Source organism: Henckelia pumila, chromosome 1 (genome assembly GCF_033568475.1).
Source record: "Henckelia pumila isolate YLH828 chromosome 1, ASM3356847v2, whole genome shotgun sequence".
NCBI classification, from domain to species: Eukaryota; Viridiplantae; Streptophyta; class Magnoliopsida; order Lamiales; family Gesneriaceae; genus Henckelia; species Henckelia pumila.
The window spans coordinates 160,871,335-160,888,312 of NC_133120.1; the positions used below are offsets into that span (position 1 = coordinate 160,871,335).

General features: G+C 38.4%; 2 protein-coding genes across 2 annotated transcripts; one reads left to right on the forward strand and one right to left on the reverse strand.

The window, feature by feature from the left end:
* The first annotated feature begins 434 nt into the window (after nt 1-434).
* LOC140874330 (uncharacterized) lies at nt 435-3,051 on the forward strand. Its single transcript, XM_073277609.1, has 4 exons — nt 435-588; nt 683-1,050; nt 1,285-1,830; nt 2,275-3,051. The coding sequence occupies exons 1-4, from the start codon at nt 435-437 to the stop codon at nt 3,049-3,051; spliced, it is 1,845 nt and encodes a 614-aa protein (XP_073133710.1).
* Nucleotides 3,052-10,825: 7,774 nt separating this feature from the next.
* On the reverse strand, nt 10,826-13,291 carry LOC140874331 (uncharacterized). The gene has a single exon (XM_073277610.1). It carries the CDS (start codon nt 13,289-13,291, stop codon nt 10,826-10,828), a length of 2,466 nt encoding a protein of 821 aa, XP_073133711.1.
* Nucleotides 13,292-16,978: the final 3,687 nt, after the last annotated feature.

Consider the following 16,978-nt stretch of genomic DNA (forward strand, 5'->3'; position numbering starts at 1 on the left):
TCTTACTGAGCGTAGTTCGCTCACGTCCTTTATTTCTGTGATATTTGGACACCTTATTCGATGGGGCAGGCCTCAGGTTGGATAGCGCAGGAGATGCTGGGAGATCCTAGACGCCGAGGTTGCTAGCGTGAGGATTTTTCCGTTGCAGTGTTTGTGTATCGTTTTCAGGGATGTTGGTTTTGGGAATAATTTATTCAATATGGTTGTATTAAAGATCTCTTTATTTTGGGCTGTATAACTTTAATTTAGTTTCCGCTGTTAATTATCTGATTATGTTTGATTAATAATTATTGCATGCTTAAGTTTTAAGTAGTAGGTGATCACGGTACGAGTCACTAAATTTATGGTATCAGAGAATGCTTAAAATAAATCTGGGAATTAGTTTTGGCTCTTTGGGTTTTGATGAGCATTGTATTTTCAGATGCCCGATAGAGATGAGGAGAGTCAGGGTTGTGTTGGCCGCTAGAGCGAAGATTATGCTCCTAGATTTCCCCGTGCACATCGTTACCATCGAGAGCACATGCCTTATTTTGAGATTCATAGGTTTAGATAGGCCCGAAGCCTTTGATAGGAGGAGAGACGCCCGAGGTAGCAGAGGAGTGGCTTGAGCGTATGAAGAGTTGTTTTCGTGTCTTCGATTGCTCTGAGGATCAAAATATATAGGTTACTACTTTTCTGTTAGAGGGACGTGCTCGTAAGTGGTGGACGTCCGCGTCCACACCATTGCTTCATGAGCAGGGACATGTTTGGTGGCCAGATTTCTGCAGATTTTTCCGTCAGCTGTATTTTCCTCTAGATTTTTGCCAGGCAAAGACCATTGAGTTGCTTAATCTGAATCAGAGATATTTGTCTGTGGACGAGTACCAGCAGAAGTTTATTGATCTTTTTTCGTATTGTCCACATATTGGCATCAATTCTGAGGCGAAGTATGATCATTTCCTGCAGGGGCTAAACCAGGAGATTTTTGACCGAGTCACGGTGTGTGATAATCCCACTTTGTACGAAGTTTTGGTGAACCGGTGTCGGAAAGCAGAGATTAGCGTGAATCATGTTAGGTCACTTTAGTCTTCTCGACCCACGAGTTCTTTGGGTCCCCGATCTCAGTCCTTTAAGAAGTCTACTTCTTCTACTTTTTCTAATGGATCTGGTGGTGTGATGCATTTCGGGAAGAAAGGCAAGTGTGACCACTGTGGTAAGAACCATCCGACGGACAGATTCCACAAAGCTTCAGGAGATTTTTTTTGTTGCGGATAGATTGGTCATCTTAAGAAGTATTGTCCACAGGTTGGGGGAGCAGGGGGTTCAGGTTTAGGCTCCCAGGCTACCATTCAGCAGAGGCCATCAGGGCAATCAGCGGGAGGATCTAATCAGCGACTGCATTATGCTAGTCGGGTTTTTGCGCTGAACCATAACCAGGCAGTGAAGGATAATGAGAGGGTTATTGCGGGTACATTTATTTTATACGGTATACTTGTTTTTGTACTTATTGATACTGGTGCATCTCATTCCTTCATATCTGTACGTTTTGTCAAGCTTCACAAGTTACCTTTTATTGCTCTAGAGATAGTGCTTTCTATTTTGACCCCGACTGGTCACTCAATGTTGGCTAAACGCCTAGTTCTTGGTTGTCCCTTAGAGTTTGAGGGTAATGTTCTGATAACGAATCTCATGGTATTAGCAATGGAGGACTTTGATTGCATTTTGGTAATTGATATGTTGACCACATACCGAGCTTTAGTGGATTGTTACCAGAGACTGGTACAGTTTTACCCGGTCGGTGGTGATAGCTGGTTTTTCTATGGTGAGGGAGTGCGACCCCCAATGCCATTGGTATCTGCTTTGAGAGCCTGTCGAGCTCTGGAGTTTGGACGGGAAGGCTACCTCATCTATGCAGTTGATTTTTCCACTGAGAGTGTTGGTATAGGGAGTTTTCGTGTTTTTAATGAATTCCCTGATGTTTTTCCTAATGAGATTCCGGGTTTCCCTCCTGTTCAAGAAGTTGAGTTTTGCATTGATCTGATGCCAAGTACATCATCTATTTTGAGAGCACCGTATCGTCTGGATCATTCAGATATGTGTGAGTTTAAGAATCATTTGCAGGATATCTTAGATAAGGGATACATTTAGCCTAGTGTATCTCCGTGGGGAGCTTCTGTTCTCTTTGTGAAGAAGAATGATGAGTCTATGCGACTGTGTATCGATTATCGTCAGTCGAACCGCGTGACCATCAAGAATAAGTATCCTTTACCTCGTATTGATGACTTATTCGATCAGTTACAGGGTACTTCACTATACTTCAAGATTGATTTGAGATCGGGTTATCATCAGATGCGAGTGAGAGATCGAGATATAGCCAAGACTGCGTTCTGGACAAGATACGTGCATTACAAATTCTTGGTGATGTCGTTTGGATTGACTAACGTGCCGGCTTTATTCATGGATTTAATGAAATGTGTTTTCACGGAATACTTAGACAAGTTCGTGGTGGTATTTATTGATGATATTCTGGTGTGCTCACATAGTGTGAATGAGCAAGCATATCATCTGAGTTTTGTCTTGCAGATTCTTCGGGAAAGGCAGCTCTACGCAAAACTGAGTAAGTGTGAGTTCTGGATAAATCGTGTGGTGTTTCTTGGCCATGTCATATCCTGTCAGGGAGTTTCAGTTGATCTGATCAAGATTGAGGTTGTGTTAAATTGGCCGCGTCCGACGTCAGTTTCTGAGATTCATAGTTTTTTGGGTCTGGCAGGGTATTACCGTCGCTTCATCGCGAATTTTTCGCAGCTAGCTCGACCCGTGACACATCTTACTCGTAAGGGTGTGACCTTTGAATGGTATTCTGAGTGTGAAGAGAATTTCTGTGAACTACATCGACGGTTGACTTCTTTGCCAGTGTTGGCATTACCGTCTGGTTTTGGAGGATACGTCGTGTATACCAATTCTTCTTTGCGTGGTTTGGGTTGTGTGTTGACTCACAATGGACACGTGATTGCGTACGCTTCTAAACAGTTGAAGGTTCACGAGGGTAATTATCCGGTTCATATTCTTTAGCTGGCAACTATTATCTTTGCACTGAATATTTGGCGCCACTATCTTTATGGCGAAAAATTTGAAATATTCACTGATCACAAGAGTCTCAAGTATTTATTTACTTAGGCAGAGTAGAACATAAGGCAGAGACTTTGGATGGATTTGCTGAAGGATTATGATTGCGAAATCTAATATCATCCGGGTGATGTTAACTTGACCGCGGATGCTTTGAGTCTTAAGGTGCGAGTGTCTTCACTTCAAACTTGTCATATCTCCAGTGTGATTAAGGATTGTTGTTCTTCGAGTTATACCTTTAAGCACAAGAAGGGTTTAGAGAGAATACAGATGTTTGCAATTCTATTTGAGCCAGCCTTATCTTCTAAGATTTGAGATGCTCAGATGTCTGATCCAAAGATTCAACGGTTGGATCGAATGGACAATAGGGATAGTACGTCCGGATTCCACTATCAGTCAGATGGGTTTATGTGTTTGTCTGGTCGCGTGGTACCAGAGGATGATACTCTAAGGGATGAGCTTTTATCTCAAGCTCATCGTACCAAGTTGAGTACTCATCCGGGGAGCAACAAGATCTTCAAGAATTTACAGACTCGGTTTTGGCGGAAAGGAATGAAGCGGAGTGTATATCAGTATGTGTCCAAGTGCTTGATGTGTCAGCAGGTTAAGGCTGAACATCGACGACCCGGAGTATTGTTGCATAGCTTACCGATTCCGGAGTGGAAATGAGAGTTTATCATGATGGATTTTGTGACCTAATTGCTGATGTCCTCACGAAACTGTGATGCTATCTGGGTTGTGGTAGATCCACTCACCAATTCAGCACATAATCTTCCATATAACCGAGATTTCACTATTGACCGGATGGCTTGTTTGAACATTCAGGATATTTTACGATTCCATGGTGTACCAGTGAGCATCGTCAGTGACAGGGACCCTAGATTTACTTCCAAATTGTGGGGGAGTTTTCAGCGTGCTCTGGGCACTACACTCAATTTGAGTACCGCATATTACCCGGAGACAGATGGACAGACGGAACTCACTATCCTTACTCTTGAGGATATGTTGCAAGCTTGTAATATGGATTTTGGTCCAGCTTAGCAAGATCATTTGTCATTGATTGAATTCGCGTACAACAACAGCTACCACCGCAGTATTGGGATGGCACCTTTTGAGGTGTTGTACGGGCGGGGTTGTTGTACTCCACTATTTTGGGAGGAATTTGGGGAACAACAAGTAGAAGTACCAGAGTTAGTACAGCAGTCTGCAAATATAGTTGATCAGATCAAGAAGCATATAAGAATTGCACAGGATCATCAGGCCAGTTATGCGAATACCAAGCGTATACCTTTGCAGTTTGAGGTGGGAAAGAAGGTATTCTTGAGAGTTTCACCATTTGCAGGATTTTGATATTCGGTCTCAAAGGAAAGATATCTCCGAGATTCATTTGTCCCTTTGAAATCTTAGAAAGTATTGGATATTTAGCTTAGATATTAGCACTACCACCGTATATGTCTAGTATCCATGATGTATTCCATGTGTCACTGCTGCGACGATATGTGGCAGATGAGTATCATGTTTTACAGCCGTCAGAGGTACAGTTGGATACAGATCTGGCATATGTTGAGATACCGTTGCATGTCCTGGATCATAAGGACAATGTTTTGCGGAACAAGATCATTCCTCTTGTTCTAGTTCAGTGGCAGCGCAGAGGCACAAAGGAAGTCACTTGGGAGCTAGAGATCCGCATGCATTTGGAACATCCTGAGTTATTTTGATTATACTTTTTATTTCAGAAGTGTAATTTGTAAATGTTCAGTTTTAATAAAGGATTTTTAATTCAGTGTTTAATCTTTTTAATTAAGACCTGATTTCGAGGACGAAATCTCTTAAGTGGGGGAGAATATATTAGCCTAGCTCCATTTTTACAAGATTAAATTCATTAAATGTGTTTAGAACAAGTAAAACATAATTTAAGGATTTTAATTATGTCAAACGGACCAAGAAATCGAATCCAGATGTACAAAAGTGGTAAATGATCTTATTTGGGCTCGGGTGGTTCGAAAAGTCCAAACCCAATCATGGTAAGGATCGGAGGGACCGAAGGTTTAGAAGAGGCGAAGGCATTCGGAAGCTACGGTAAGTTTGGAACTTCCAAAGTACAATCGGAGCTTCTGATCGCATTTAGGCTATGCACATTATCGATGTGTCAACTCACTCGGACATGCTAGAGAACGAAACGTTCGAAGGTGAGTTCGGAACTTTCGATCATTGCATTTCTGCAACGTGGCTGGCATGTGAGTTCGGAGCTTCCAAAGAGGAATTGAATATAAATAGGGAATCCGAGATTCAGTTTTGTACACCATTTCCACATCCTTTCTCTCTGGTTGTGTGGGGTTTTGGAGCTTTCCATCCTTCTTTGGAGTGGTCCGGGCATTGGCGAGGTGCTCCGGAGTTATAGCGGAGTGGTGCCCAAGTTTTAGGGGCATTCGACAACAAAGGGCTGACGACGGATGGACGTATACATGAGATCCTATAAATAGTTTGGGAGTATCTATTAGCTTAGTTAAGGCTTTTAGATGATATTTAGTGATATAGTAATTGTAAGCCCCCGTCTTGCAGTTAAATCCAGTACAATCAAAAGTACAGTAGCGGAAGCATAATCAATCCTTTTACACATATAATAATCAAAATACTAAAACAATCACAAGCACTCGTGTCATCACAGCAGCTAAACCCACTTTTCATTATCCACAATGTCGATCTTACTCAAGATCCCAAAATCCTATATCTGAAATTTTTCAATATACAGAAAGAAAATAGAGGTTACGTTTTTAAACACTTAGTGAGGGAATAAATTGGATTTATTTATTTATAACGAGACAAACAGTATCAGTGCAGTATTTCAATATGAGATGCCAGATATCAATAATAACATATCAGTATCAAGTATTATGTCAAGAGAAATGCAGTGACTGTTCATGATTCTGAAGTGAATATCGTAGGCTAAAGAGGTGGCTCCCACCAACATTCGGTGTAGAACTTTTCCCCATGTACTCAAATAGGATCCGTACAATCGATATTTTACGAGCCAAGGTGAACTTACATTTTCTGACCAAAGTCACGTTTTTCACACTACAAGAAAAACTGGAAACGACAACGGTTTTAATCCGTTGTCGTAGGGGTCGAAAAACCGTTGTACTTTTAGGTGTTGTGGTAGGTATAACATACGACAACGGTTTATATCCGTTGTGGATTCCGACATTTGACAACAGATATGCAACATTAAATATCTGTTGTGGTACACACCTTTTGACCACGGTTTATAACCGTTGTCTTAAGTTGTCTTCTACGACAGTTATAAACCGTTGTCTATGTTGGCATACCACACCTTTTGACCACGGTTTATAACCGTTGTCTTAAGTTGTATTTTACGACAGTTATAAACCGTTGTCTATGTTAGCATACGACAACAGATTTGCAACACTTTATATCCGTTGTCGTATGTTTAGAAATAACCACATTTTAAAAATGATGTCTTATGTAGGTTACGACAACATATATGCAACTTCTTATATCCGTTGTCGTTTGCTTATTATTCAACCACGTTTTAAAACCGTTGTCGTATGTTATTTTTAACAACAGTTTATAACCATTGTCTTAAATTGCCTTTCCGCAAGAGCTATTATTCACAATGAATTAAAAAACCATTGTCTATTTTAATTAGTGGTATATACCCATACAAAATAAAATATTTACTACATACATAAAATATGTGAAATAATATATATCTTCAAGTCTCAAAAGCTGTGACATACATCTAAATACTTTTATAGAAATTGTAGCGCTAGTAATTTCGAACCCAACATGTCATGGAAGTTGTACAAAAAATATAGATCTACTTATCTGACCAATTTACAAGTATTTTCGATCATTGAAATTCAAAAACAGCTTCTCCTCAATTGTTAAGAGTTCGATCTTGAAACAAAGCGCTTCTCCTCAATTTCCCAAAACAACAAGTTCATTCCACATTCCCAAAACAGCAAGTTCATTCCACAGCTTCATACCCATGCCCGACATGACTTCCAGTCACCCGACAGCCAAAACTACAAGTAACAGCAAATACCAAATAGTGTTACAAGCCAATTACGAAATTATGGAGCAATAATGTCGAAAACAATTATGGATCAATAATGTCGAAATAAACAAATTACCTGTGTCAGAATGAAAAAGGCTTTCAGATTTAACTTGGAATGGCTACTCAAGAAACTCCCACACACAGTAAACATCTCAAAGAAACAGGCCAAACCACAGCCCACCTCAAGATTTTCTTTCCAATCAAGAAATGCAAAAAAAACAACAATACGTGGTTTCTTCCATGTTAAAAAAAAAATTAAGTTGTGTAACATGGCAGCTAAAAATATTTCAGAGCCACACTAAAACATCCATTGAGTTCGTCGTACCCTGCACCACATCAAGTCTAAAGACTCCCACACACGGTTTCTTCCATGTTTTTTCCTTAGTTGATTATCTCTATTAAATATCAAACTTACATCCCTTTCTTTATGGAATTCAATCAAATAAGGCATCACCCAATCAATCTTAATCGAGACATGTTGCTTAAGTTGTTCATGTTTAATCTAACAGAAATCTTTCCATGTGGCCCAAGATACATCACATACAACTCAAACTCATTCTTTGAAAATTTATCTCGTATCAATAATGCACAATCAATAGGAAACATAAGTCAAAAGTCGCTGCATTGAGAGCTCAGAAGACTGGAAAAAACTATAGCATCGGACTTTTTACCAAGAAGCCTACCAAGTCAATTCACGCGAAAGATAAGGGAGTGAAACTTAAAGCACTATCTTTGTCTGCTCATAAGGTGGGGAAGGCTGCAACATCAAAGAAAGATGATTTGCCATTGTCGGCAAACCCAAAATCAGAACATTTGAAGAAAACTCAAACCACCTCCATTGACATGAACAATTGTACCGTATGCAACTACAATATTAGATTCCAGTGTCAACGTAACCAACTTGCCCTATAAAACAAAGTTTCATCATGTTATAAATTGATTCAACTCCCGGGTGACATTCATTCAATTACATAATAACAGTAGCGTAGGCAATACCTGCAAGAAATCGTCTTTGCTCAGAATTTGCATGTCATCATCAATGAAAGTTGCATAATATGGGGCACTCTTTTTTGTTTTGATTTTGTCTTCATTCCTGAGATGTAACTTTACGGAGCAACTACCTTTCTCTTCAATCTCAGAGGCGCATGCACCATTTTTGAACATTTCTTCCAACTTTTTTATGCGTTCGTCTTGATCTGCAAGGCGAGTAGATTGTTCTGAAATCAATAGTTTTGCCTCTGATAACTCTTTTTTATGCTGCATCAATAAGTGTCCATCACCAGTAGGCCTCTTCCATAATGTACCAACATTAAAGTAGACAGTTGGAGTTATATGACCTCCAACACCCCTGACACGTCCACCATGCTCTTCTAAATCAAGTACATTTGAAAGGATAACCTTTTTTGACCCTTCAAATTGCAACTTACCATCCCGTTTTTTCTTCACATATTCATCCTGTCAAGCACAAGAAATTATTTTTTACCAAAAAACAGTTTACTTGAATAAATACTATTGGATTCATGTACTTATTACATACAATCTTTTCTATTTTCATTTTCAGATCATCTCCTTCAACTTCACCCTCCTTATTCACCCGTCCTTTCTTCCAAATAAGAGCCCGATTGACATCATCATCATCACATAATTCACTTGCCTTCAAACAAGATAAAAAATATCAAATTATTGCCATTGTTATAGAAGATAGGCTATGAAAAAAATACTTACTATTTCATCAGCAAATTATGCATAACCTTTACGGGAAAGCCGATGTGGGTATATGTTCTGCTTTCTTCTCTTCTTTTGCTCAGCACTTAAGTTCTAGATAATTCTCCACATGTTTTAATGTATCGGTATATATAATAATGACATGTTAAATTGTTTTTAAGAAGTAATTAATAATCGATCTTACCATGAAGTCAACGGACATGCGAGTGATTACAAAGGAACTCCAATCATCCCGTGGAATACCGTAGCCACTTGGCGGTTCTTTCAACTCCTCTGGTTATCAAACTTCGAGAAAATGAACTTCTCAGTTAGATGCGCCTTGTATTGCCGCCACTTACTATTCGCTGAATGCAAACAGCCCTTCCTCCAGCTTGGGCTAACATTGTATGTCAGCTGTAAAGAAAAGTATATATCAACCCATACATAACATTTAAATTATTTAAACTGTCAAATACTTCTTACTTACATTAACTGATTCCCATATTAACTCTTTAACATCACTTGGAACTTGCTTCCAATTCTTGTAACTGATCTTAATCTTTTCTCGAGCGAGAACTCCTATATAACTCTGCATTTCAGCCGCAAACTCTCCTATTGGCTGTCCAATTTTATTGAACATTACATCCTTTCTAACTCCCTGCACCCTTTGCCTAACGACCTTATCCAAACGTGTACGACCTCTAGAACTTCTTGTCATCTCGGTCACAGTAGATTCCACCGGTTCTGCCTCATTGTTTTCAGCAGCTTTACCATTGTGATAACCCTTACGAAACTGTTCACGAGCTTCCATAGTGCCAGAAATTAGAAGATTATTCAATGCCAAATCAGACCTCAAGTTTCCCCAATGACAGTTCCTGCAAAAGTTGACATCTTCTTAGGCATACGTATTAAAACGAAATAAAGAGTGATAATGAAAACGAACTATAAATTTCAAGATAAAATACAAAGAAAATAGATTAACGAGATTTATATACTAAACAGTAAAAAAAGGATTTCAGTGGGTTACATTATGCATTGTCAACCCAAGTTCCATCACAATCTTCACGAATGCATGGTGGTTCATTTTCATCTTTTTCATCAACATCCAATGGTTCCATTGGTAGAAATCCTCTAGTAAAAGATTGATAATGAATTACAGAGTTTTCCAACACATCCTCAGATATGAATTCAATGTACTCCTTGGTAGGAGTAGTAAGTACAACATGCCATGTAGGATCTTGAGGATCTTCAACATAAAACACCTGCTTTGCTTGATTGGCTAAGATAAAAGAGTCAGATTTGAATCCAACTCTTTTCAAGTTCACCAACGTGAAACCAAGATCATCAACTTTAATACCGTTATTATTCTCAACCCAATTACATTTAAACATTGGAACTTGATATTTGTGGTAATCGAGTACCCATATCTCTTGAATGACTCCAAAGAAAATCATGTCTGACACAACTGGATGTTTGTCCTTTGCACTGGCAACTTGCATGGTTTTTGCAATTAAGCTTACTCCAGAGTTTTGAAAAACTCGTCTATCATCACACTCTTTGGTATGATAAGTTACCCCATCAATCAGATAGCTAGAGTACTTTAACACTTGATTGCTAGGTCCACGGGCTATCCACTTTAATCTTTCTGATATTTGACAGGTGGAATGACCAACACCACTTCCAACCTATATTTCACAATGTGATAAATTTTGTCACGAACTTCAAAACTTATATTTCAATGCTTATGACACTTACACGGTCACGTAACCAGTTAGCAAACGCGCGGTTGTGCTCATCTTGTAACCACTTTTTGGACTTAGCTTTATTGGGAAATTTTTCACTCAGAAATGTCATGTGTTCCCTAATAAAAAAATAAATGTGTTTATGTTAAACAATAGATCAAAAAAGTTGAAAGAAATTACTAATATGTTAGAGAAATTACTCGATATATGGATCAACGTCAACATCATTTTCCAACACATAACGATGCGCTTGATGCAACTCATCAAGGCTAGTGGAGTACACTACGGCACCAGATAAAGGCCTAGTAAGTTGTAATTGTCGATGACTTGTTGGGATCCCAATTGTATGAACGTTAGACATGTAGTCAGAGCAAAATTCCACAGCCTCTTCAGCAACATAACATTCGGCTATACACCCTTTTGGCCGATTGCGATTTCGCACATAGCCTTTCAAGATCTTCATGAATCTTTCAAATGGGTACATCTGCCTATACCAAACAGGTCCACACAATTTTACCTCCCGCACAAGATGGACAGTTAAATGAACCATTATATCGAAAAACGATGGTGGAAAATATTTTTCAAGCATACACAATAGGGTAACAATCTCTCTTTGCAGACCATCCAACTTTGAGACATCTATCACTTTATTGCATAAAACATTGAAGAACCCACACAACCGGATGATAGTATCTCTAACATGTTTAGGCAAGACATCGCGGATGGCGATTGGAAACAATTGTTGCATCAAAGTGTGGTAGTCATGTGACTTGAGGCCAACAAGTTCTAAGTCCTTCATTGACACCAGATTTTTAACATTGGAGGAGTAACCTGTCGGGACTTTCATTCCAAACAAAGAATTGCAAAGTTTTCTTTTCTCAGTCCTACTTAGTGTAAAACAAGTTGCTGGCAAAAAAGTTCTATTCTCCTCCGTCTTTGGTGCCAAATCAGTCCTCACATTCATCTCCACAAGGTCTAGTCTAGCGGCTATCCCATCCTTTGTTTTTCCTGGAACATTAAGTAGCGTACCAATAAGACTTTCACAAACATTTTTTTCAATGTGCATCACATCAAGCACATGTCGAACATGTAGATGTTTCCAATACTCTAGTTCAAAGAATATGGATTTTCTTTTCCAACATGATTTTGTTTCCAACTCCTTGCGCTGAAGCTTCCCAATCATTTTTCCCGCACGATAGTTAATCTTATCAACTCTTTCCAACACTTCAAGCCCAGTTAATGGTTTTGGTGCGGGGTTAAACTCTTGTTTCCCATTAAAAGCTTTTTTTTGCCTTCGGTAAGGATGATTTCTAGGAAGAAACCTTCGATGACCTGTATATGACATTTTTCTACTATGCTTCAACCTGGTCGAATATGTTTCTTCCCCACAGATAGGGCATGCTTGATATCCTTTCACAACACAACCTGACATGTTCCCATAAGCAGGAAAATCATTGATTGTCCATAGTAAGACAGCTCTGAGCGAGAAATATTCTTTCCGATATGTATCATATGCATCAACACCTATCTCCCATAAACATTTTAAGTCATCAACTAGAGGTGCTAAATAAACGTCAATATCATTTCCAGGTTGTTTGGGTCCAAAAATCAATAAAGTCAGCATCATAAATTTTCTCTTCATACACAACCATGGAGGAAGGTTGTAAGTGATCATCACAACTGGCCAACAGCTATATGCAGAACTCATCAAACTATGGGGATTGATCTCATCTGCTGATATGGCCAATCTAAGATTTCTTGACTCCGATGCAAAATCCAGCCATTTGTGATCCACTACTTTCCAAGCCGGCAAATCAGCTAGATGACGCAAGTATCCATCACAAATTCTTTTATCAGCATGCCAAGTTAACTCTTTAGACACCTCTTTGTTCCGAAATAATCTTTGAAATCTAGGAATAGGTGGGAAGTACCAAAGAACCTTTGCAGGAGTACCTTCATTCACCACAGAATTATTACCCAACTTCCACCTAGACATACCGCAAATAGGACAATTGGACAAGTCCTCAAACTCTTTTCGGTACAAGATACAATCATTAGGGCAAGCATGTATTTTCACATAATTCATTCCTAATGCACTGAAGCTTTTATTTGCATCATAGTAGTATAAAGGAAATTCATTGTGATCAGGAAGCATTTCTCCTAACAAACTTAGCAAGTCAGTGAAACTTTTATCGCTCCAACTATATTTTGCTTTCAAATTAAATAATTTCACAAGTGCTGTTAACTTTGTAAATTTTGTGCATCCAGAGTATAAAGGTTTCTCGGCATCTTCAAGTATCTTATGAAATTGGCTTGGATTCGCAGCATAGCTATCATATGCATCATGTACCATATCTATAGTTTCCTCGGCAAAATATTTGTGTTCATCTGGTCCTACTTGATCACTATCATTCATTGGGTTCATGACCGTAGATCTTTCCCCGTGCCAAATCCATGTATGATATGTTAAATCCATGCCATTAGAACACAAATGTGCCCTTATAGTGCGAACATCTTTCATCTGTAGATTACCACATCTTGTGCAGGGGCAAGGTATTTCATTTGGATCGTTGGCATTTTGCATTGCAAATTGCAGAAAAGAGTCTACCCCAACCTCATATTCATGTGATAATCTGTTCTTTGACATCCAAGCTTTGTCCATTACTCATACAAATAAGCAACCAGCACTGAGTCTAATCCTTCAAAACTTAAAAAAAATTAATCAATGTTTTATCATTCTATTTTGTTGAAGAAATATACCAGTTAACACTAGTTTCTAATCTTTATAATAAAATCCTTAAATATTGATCTAATCCACCAATCAACGGACTATGGAAAAATAAGGAAAAAACTAATTCTACTAATGTCCAATATTTGAGTGAAAAGGAGCGAATTTCTCAGAAAAATAAATTTTATGATTTGATATTCAACCTAGAACATAATGAAAAATTGTGAAAAGAATTCAATGGCAAAGAAAACAGTAACAAAATAGAACCACTTTTGATGTTCATATTTCAAAAATCAAAAATAAGAAATGAAGAAGAGGATTGTCTTACCAGCAGTATACCACAGACAAGATTCACAGATCAATTCCCATCCACAGAGACATTGGCACTGAAGTTATCTAACACAGCTGGAAATAATCCTGTATCAATTTAGAACACGCACCATTATGGCCAAGAAAACACACAGAGAAGTATGAACATTTTTTATGAAAAGTATTGGTTGCCAAGAAAAAATTCATTGATGGGCAGAATTATTGGCGTAGCTAGTTGCACCATTTCCTACAGTCATATGCACATTACTTAATTCAATTATTATTAGCTTCTAGTTATTAATCTTTTTTAAAGTACTATAAATCACTGCCAAGAGGAAAATCTATTATATCTCAAATTTATGAACCATATATGATTATAATTAATTATTAATGCATGGCACTGTCATTTATTGGTTAAGTTGTTTTAACTATCACCTTTATAATTCAGGTACTCTTTTAATGACATCTAAACTATGGTGTTTGATGAGATTTGTATATGGGTACAATTCCCAACTGGTGATTGAAAAACAACATAAAGCACTTACTGATGGCCCATGTTCCCAAGAGACAAATCTAAAATTACAAAATAGGTAATCCCTACTGGATATGGTAGCCACAAAAGCAATCATTAAATTTCTAAAGAAACTTTTTTTCACTAGGTCGCTGGACTCATTTTCAGGCAAAACATATCGGGTGGTTTGACCTATATCAACTAATAAGGCGAACCAACCTAGGCAATGTAAGCGTAGATCACGAGAAAAAGGGAAGGGAATAAGACCTTATGTTTCGATAGTGAAAAACTTGGTAATAATCTTGCCCCCTATCTTATGATAGAGTTTAGAGAGGTTCTCAAGGCTTGTGAATTACAAAACCTTCACTGTCGTAGTGAGATATTTACCTGGGTAAATATACGAGAAACGAATGATATCATATTTGAAAGGTTGGATAGATTCATGGGTAACATGGATTGGAGACCCTTATACCCCGCTGCGCGAGTGTTCAACACTTAAGTTCTACCACTCGGTCCATAGTCCCATCCAACTTGAATTACGCCCGAACCCTATGCCTTTTGGGTGTACGACAAACAAAAGAACTTCTCTATTCCGGTTTGAGAAGGCCTATGTGGTCGAGGATGATTGTGGCAGGGTAATCACGATGAGTTGGAGATCACAGGATCCAAATCTAAGTATAATAGAGAGGCTAAATTCATGTAAGAAAGAACTCAAAAAATTGACCATAATTGATCTGAATTGTTCTCCGAAGCAAATCAAACAACGGCGGGAATAGATTAATGAAAATGAGTTTAAACTAGAACTCCTTCTCCAGCCGAATTCGAGAGTTGGAACATGAGGTGGAGAAACTAGCTACCAAGGAGGAACTCTACTGGAGACAAAGAAGTAGTATCACTTGGCTCAAGGAGGGGGACATGAGCTCTAATTTTTTCCATGATCGAACATCACAGCACAAGGCGCTGAATTCCATATGTGGATTGGTGTCCAGCCATGGTGATTGGTGTACAAATAGCAGAGGTATTCCTGACATAGTTTTGGATTATTTTACGTCCATTTTCAGGTCATCTCACCCGTCTAATGCAGATATATCTCAATTTCTTAATGTGGTGGTTCCCATTGTTGACACTCGAATGAGCCAGAGCCTCAATGCTCCGTTCTCTTCATTTGAGGTACACCGAGCCCTATTTGATATGAATCCAGATAAGGGCCTGGGGCCTGATGGCTTTTCAGTTTTATTTTTTCAAAAATTCTGGAGAATAGTAGGAGGTGATGTGACTAAGGCAGTCCTCCGAGTGCTTAAGGATGGGGACTCTTTGAAACCTTGGAACAAGACACTGGTCACCTTGATCCCAAAAGTAAAGATCAGATGCTCATGAAAAACTTCATACCAATTAGCCTGTGTAATTTCTCAAAAATCATAGCAGGATCTCAAAGTGAATTTATTCCAGGCCGGTTGATCACAAATAATATTATGGTGCGTTTCAAAATTTGCACCAGATCCTACCATAACAATGGAATTTTTCTATCTGATCAATCATTTGTCAAACCACTTCACTCCAAGTACATGAATTCACAAGGTGAACCCGAGAATAAACATTGTTCTTCTACCAAGAGGCAGCAAGCCTTAACTGCTCCAACTGCCCTACTATTTCAAACCATCTAACAAAACTGCACAAATCCAGTCTGTCAAATCTCCATCCAAACTTCTATATGAAAATCAAGAGCAAAAGGCCCAACCAAATATTAAACAACAAGAAATAACAGAGAAATCAAAAGAGTTTATATCTCCATCCCAAGACATATTTAACTTATAACAAGCTCGGGTTCTCGGTTACACCGCATATTTTTAACTTTACACATGGAAGCAAAAATTATGAAGCATGCCAGTTAAATAGAATTCCATAACTCTTGTTGGATTAGTTCAAATTATAGGCACTTCATCACAGACCTAATGTTCAAATTTAAAGTTTTCCAGCAAAACAACATGAACATAAGATGTCCATAAAAAAACATACATCTTCCAAAAGAATTTCGTGAGAAAGGATAAATATTAAAAAAAAAGATAAAAAAATAACACTCCAAACTGGATTGTTAGTTTTGCTTATTGAAGACCCTTCCTGCTCTTGAGCTCCAGAACACAAACTTACAAAGAATACACAACCTATTATTAGTAAAATACCCAAAACAATCAACCAATCTTAAACACCAAGCAAAGAAAGAACCAAAATCAAACATTAACCATCGAAAACAAAACAAATAAAAGAGCAAATAGATCAGATACTCGGAAGCTTACTGAGTCCATCCTTGACGAGATAATTGAAGGTGCGACTATCGTAGTTGTAGGTGAATTTATTGTTAGTAGCAGGGAGTTTCTGAAGGCACTGCACCGCGATTCCTGTTAAATTCCCCGTGAACTTATTGTTATGCTACCTCGAATTCCCTCCTAAGCTCGAAATGAAGCAAATAAACCTGAAATCCAAGAAAAAACTATCGGAAATCGAAAATCAAATAGCGCATTTTCCTTCGAGACCAACGAATTTCTAAACAGTGGCCAATTTGCCCTTGTTACACCGTGTGTGGCTCAGATTCTGTATTTCTCGTAGCCCCAGCCCCAGGGAGGATTCAAGATCGTGTCAATGAGAAAACATTCAAAATTTCACCTTGCAACTAATAAGCATCAAGGCCCGTTACGCTTGATCAATCAATAGTAAGTTCCAGGCTCCATATTTTTTCAAATCACCTTCACGCAAGTCTCTCCACCACGAAAACAATGAAATTTCACTTATATTAATGTCACGTT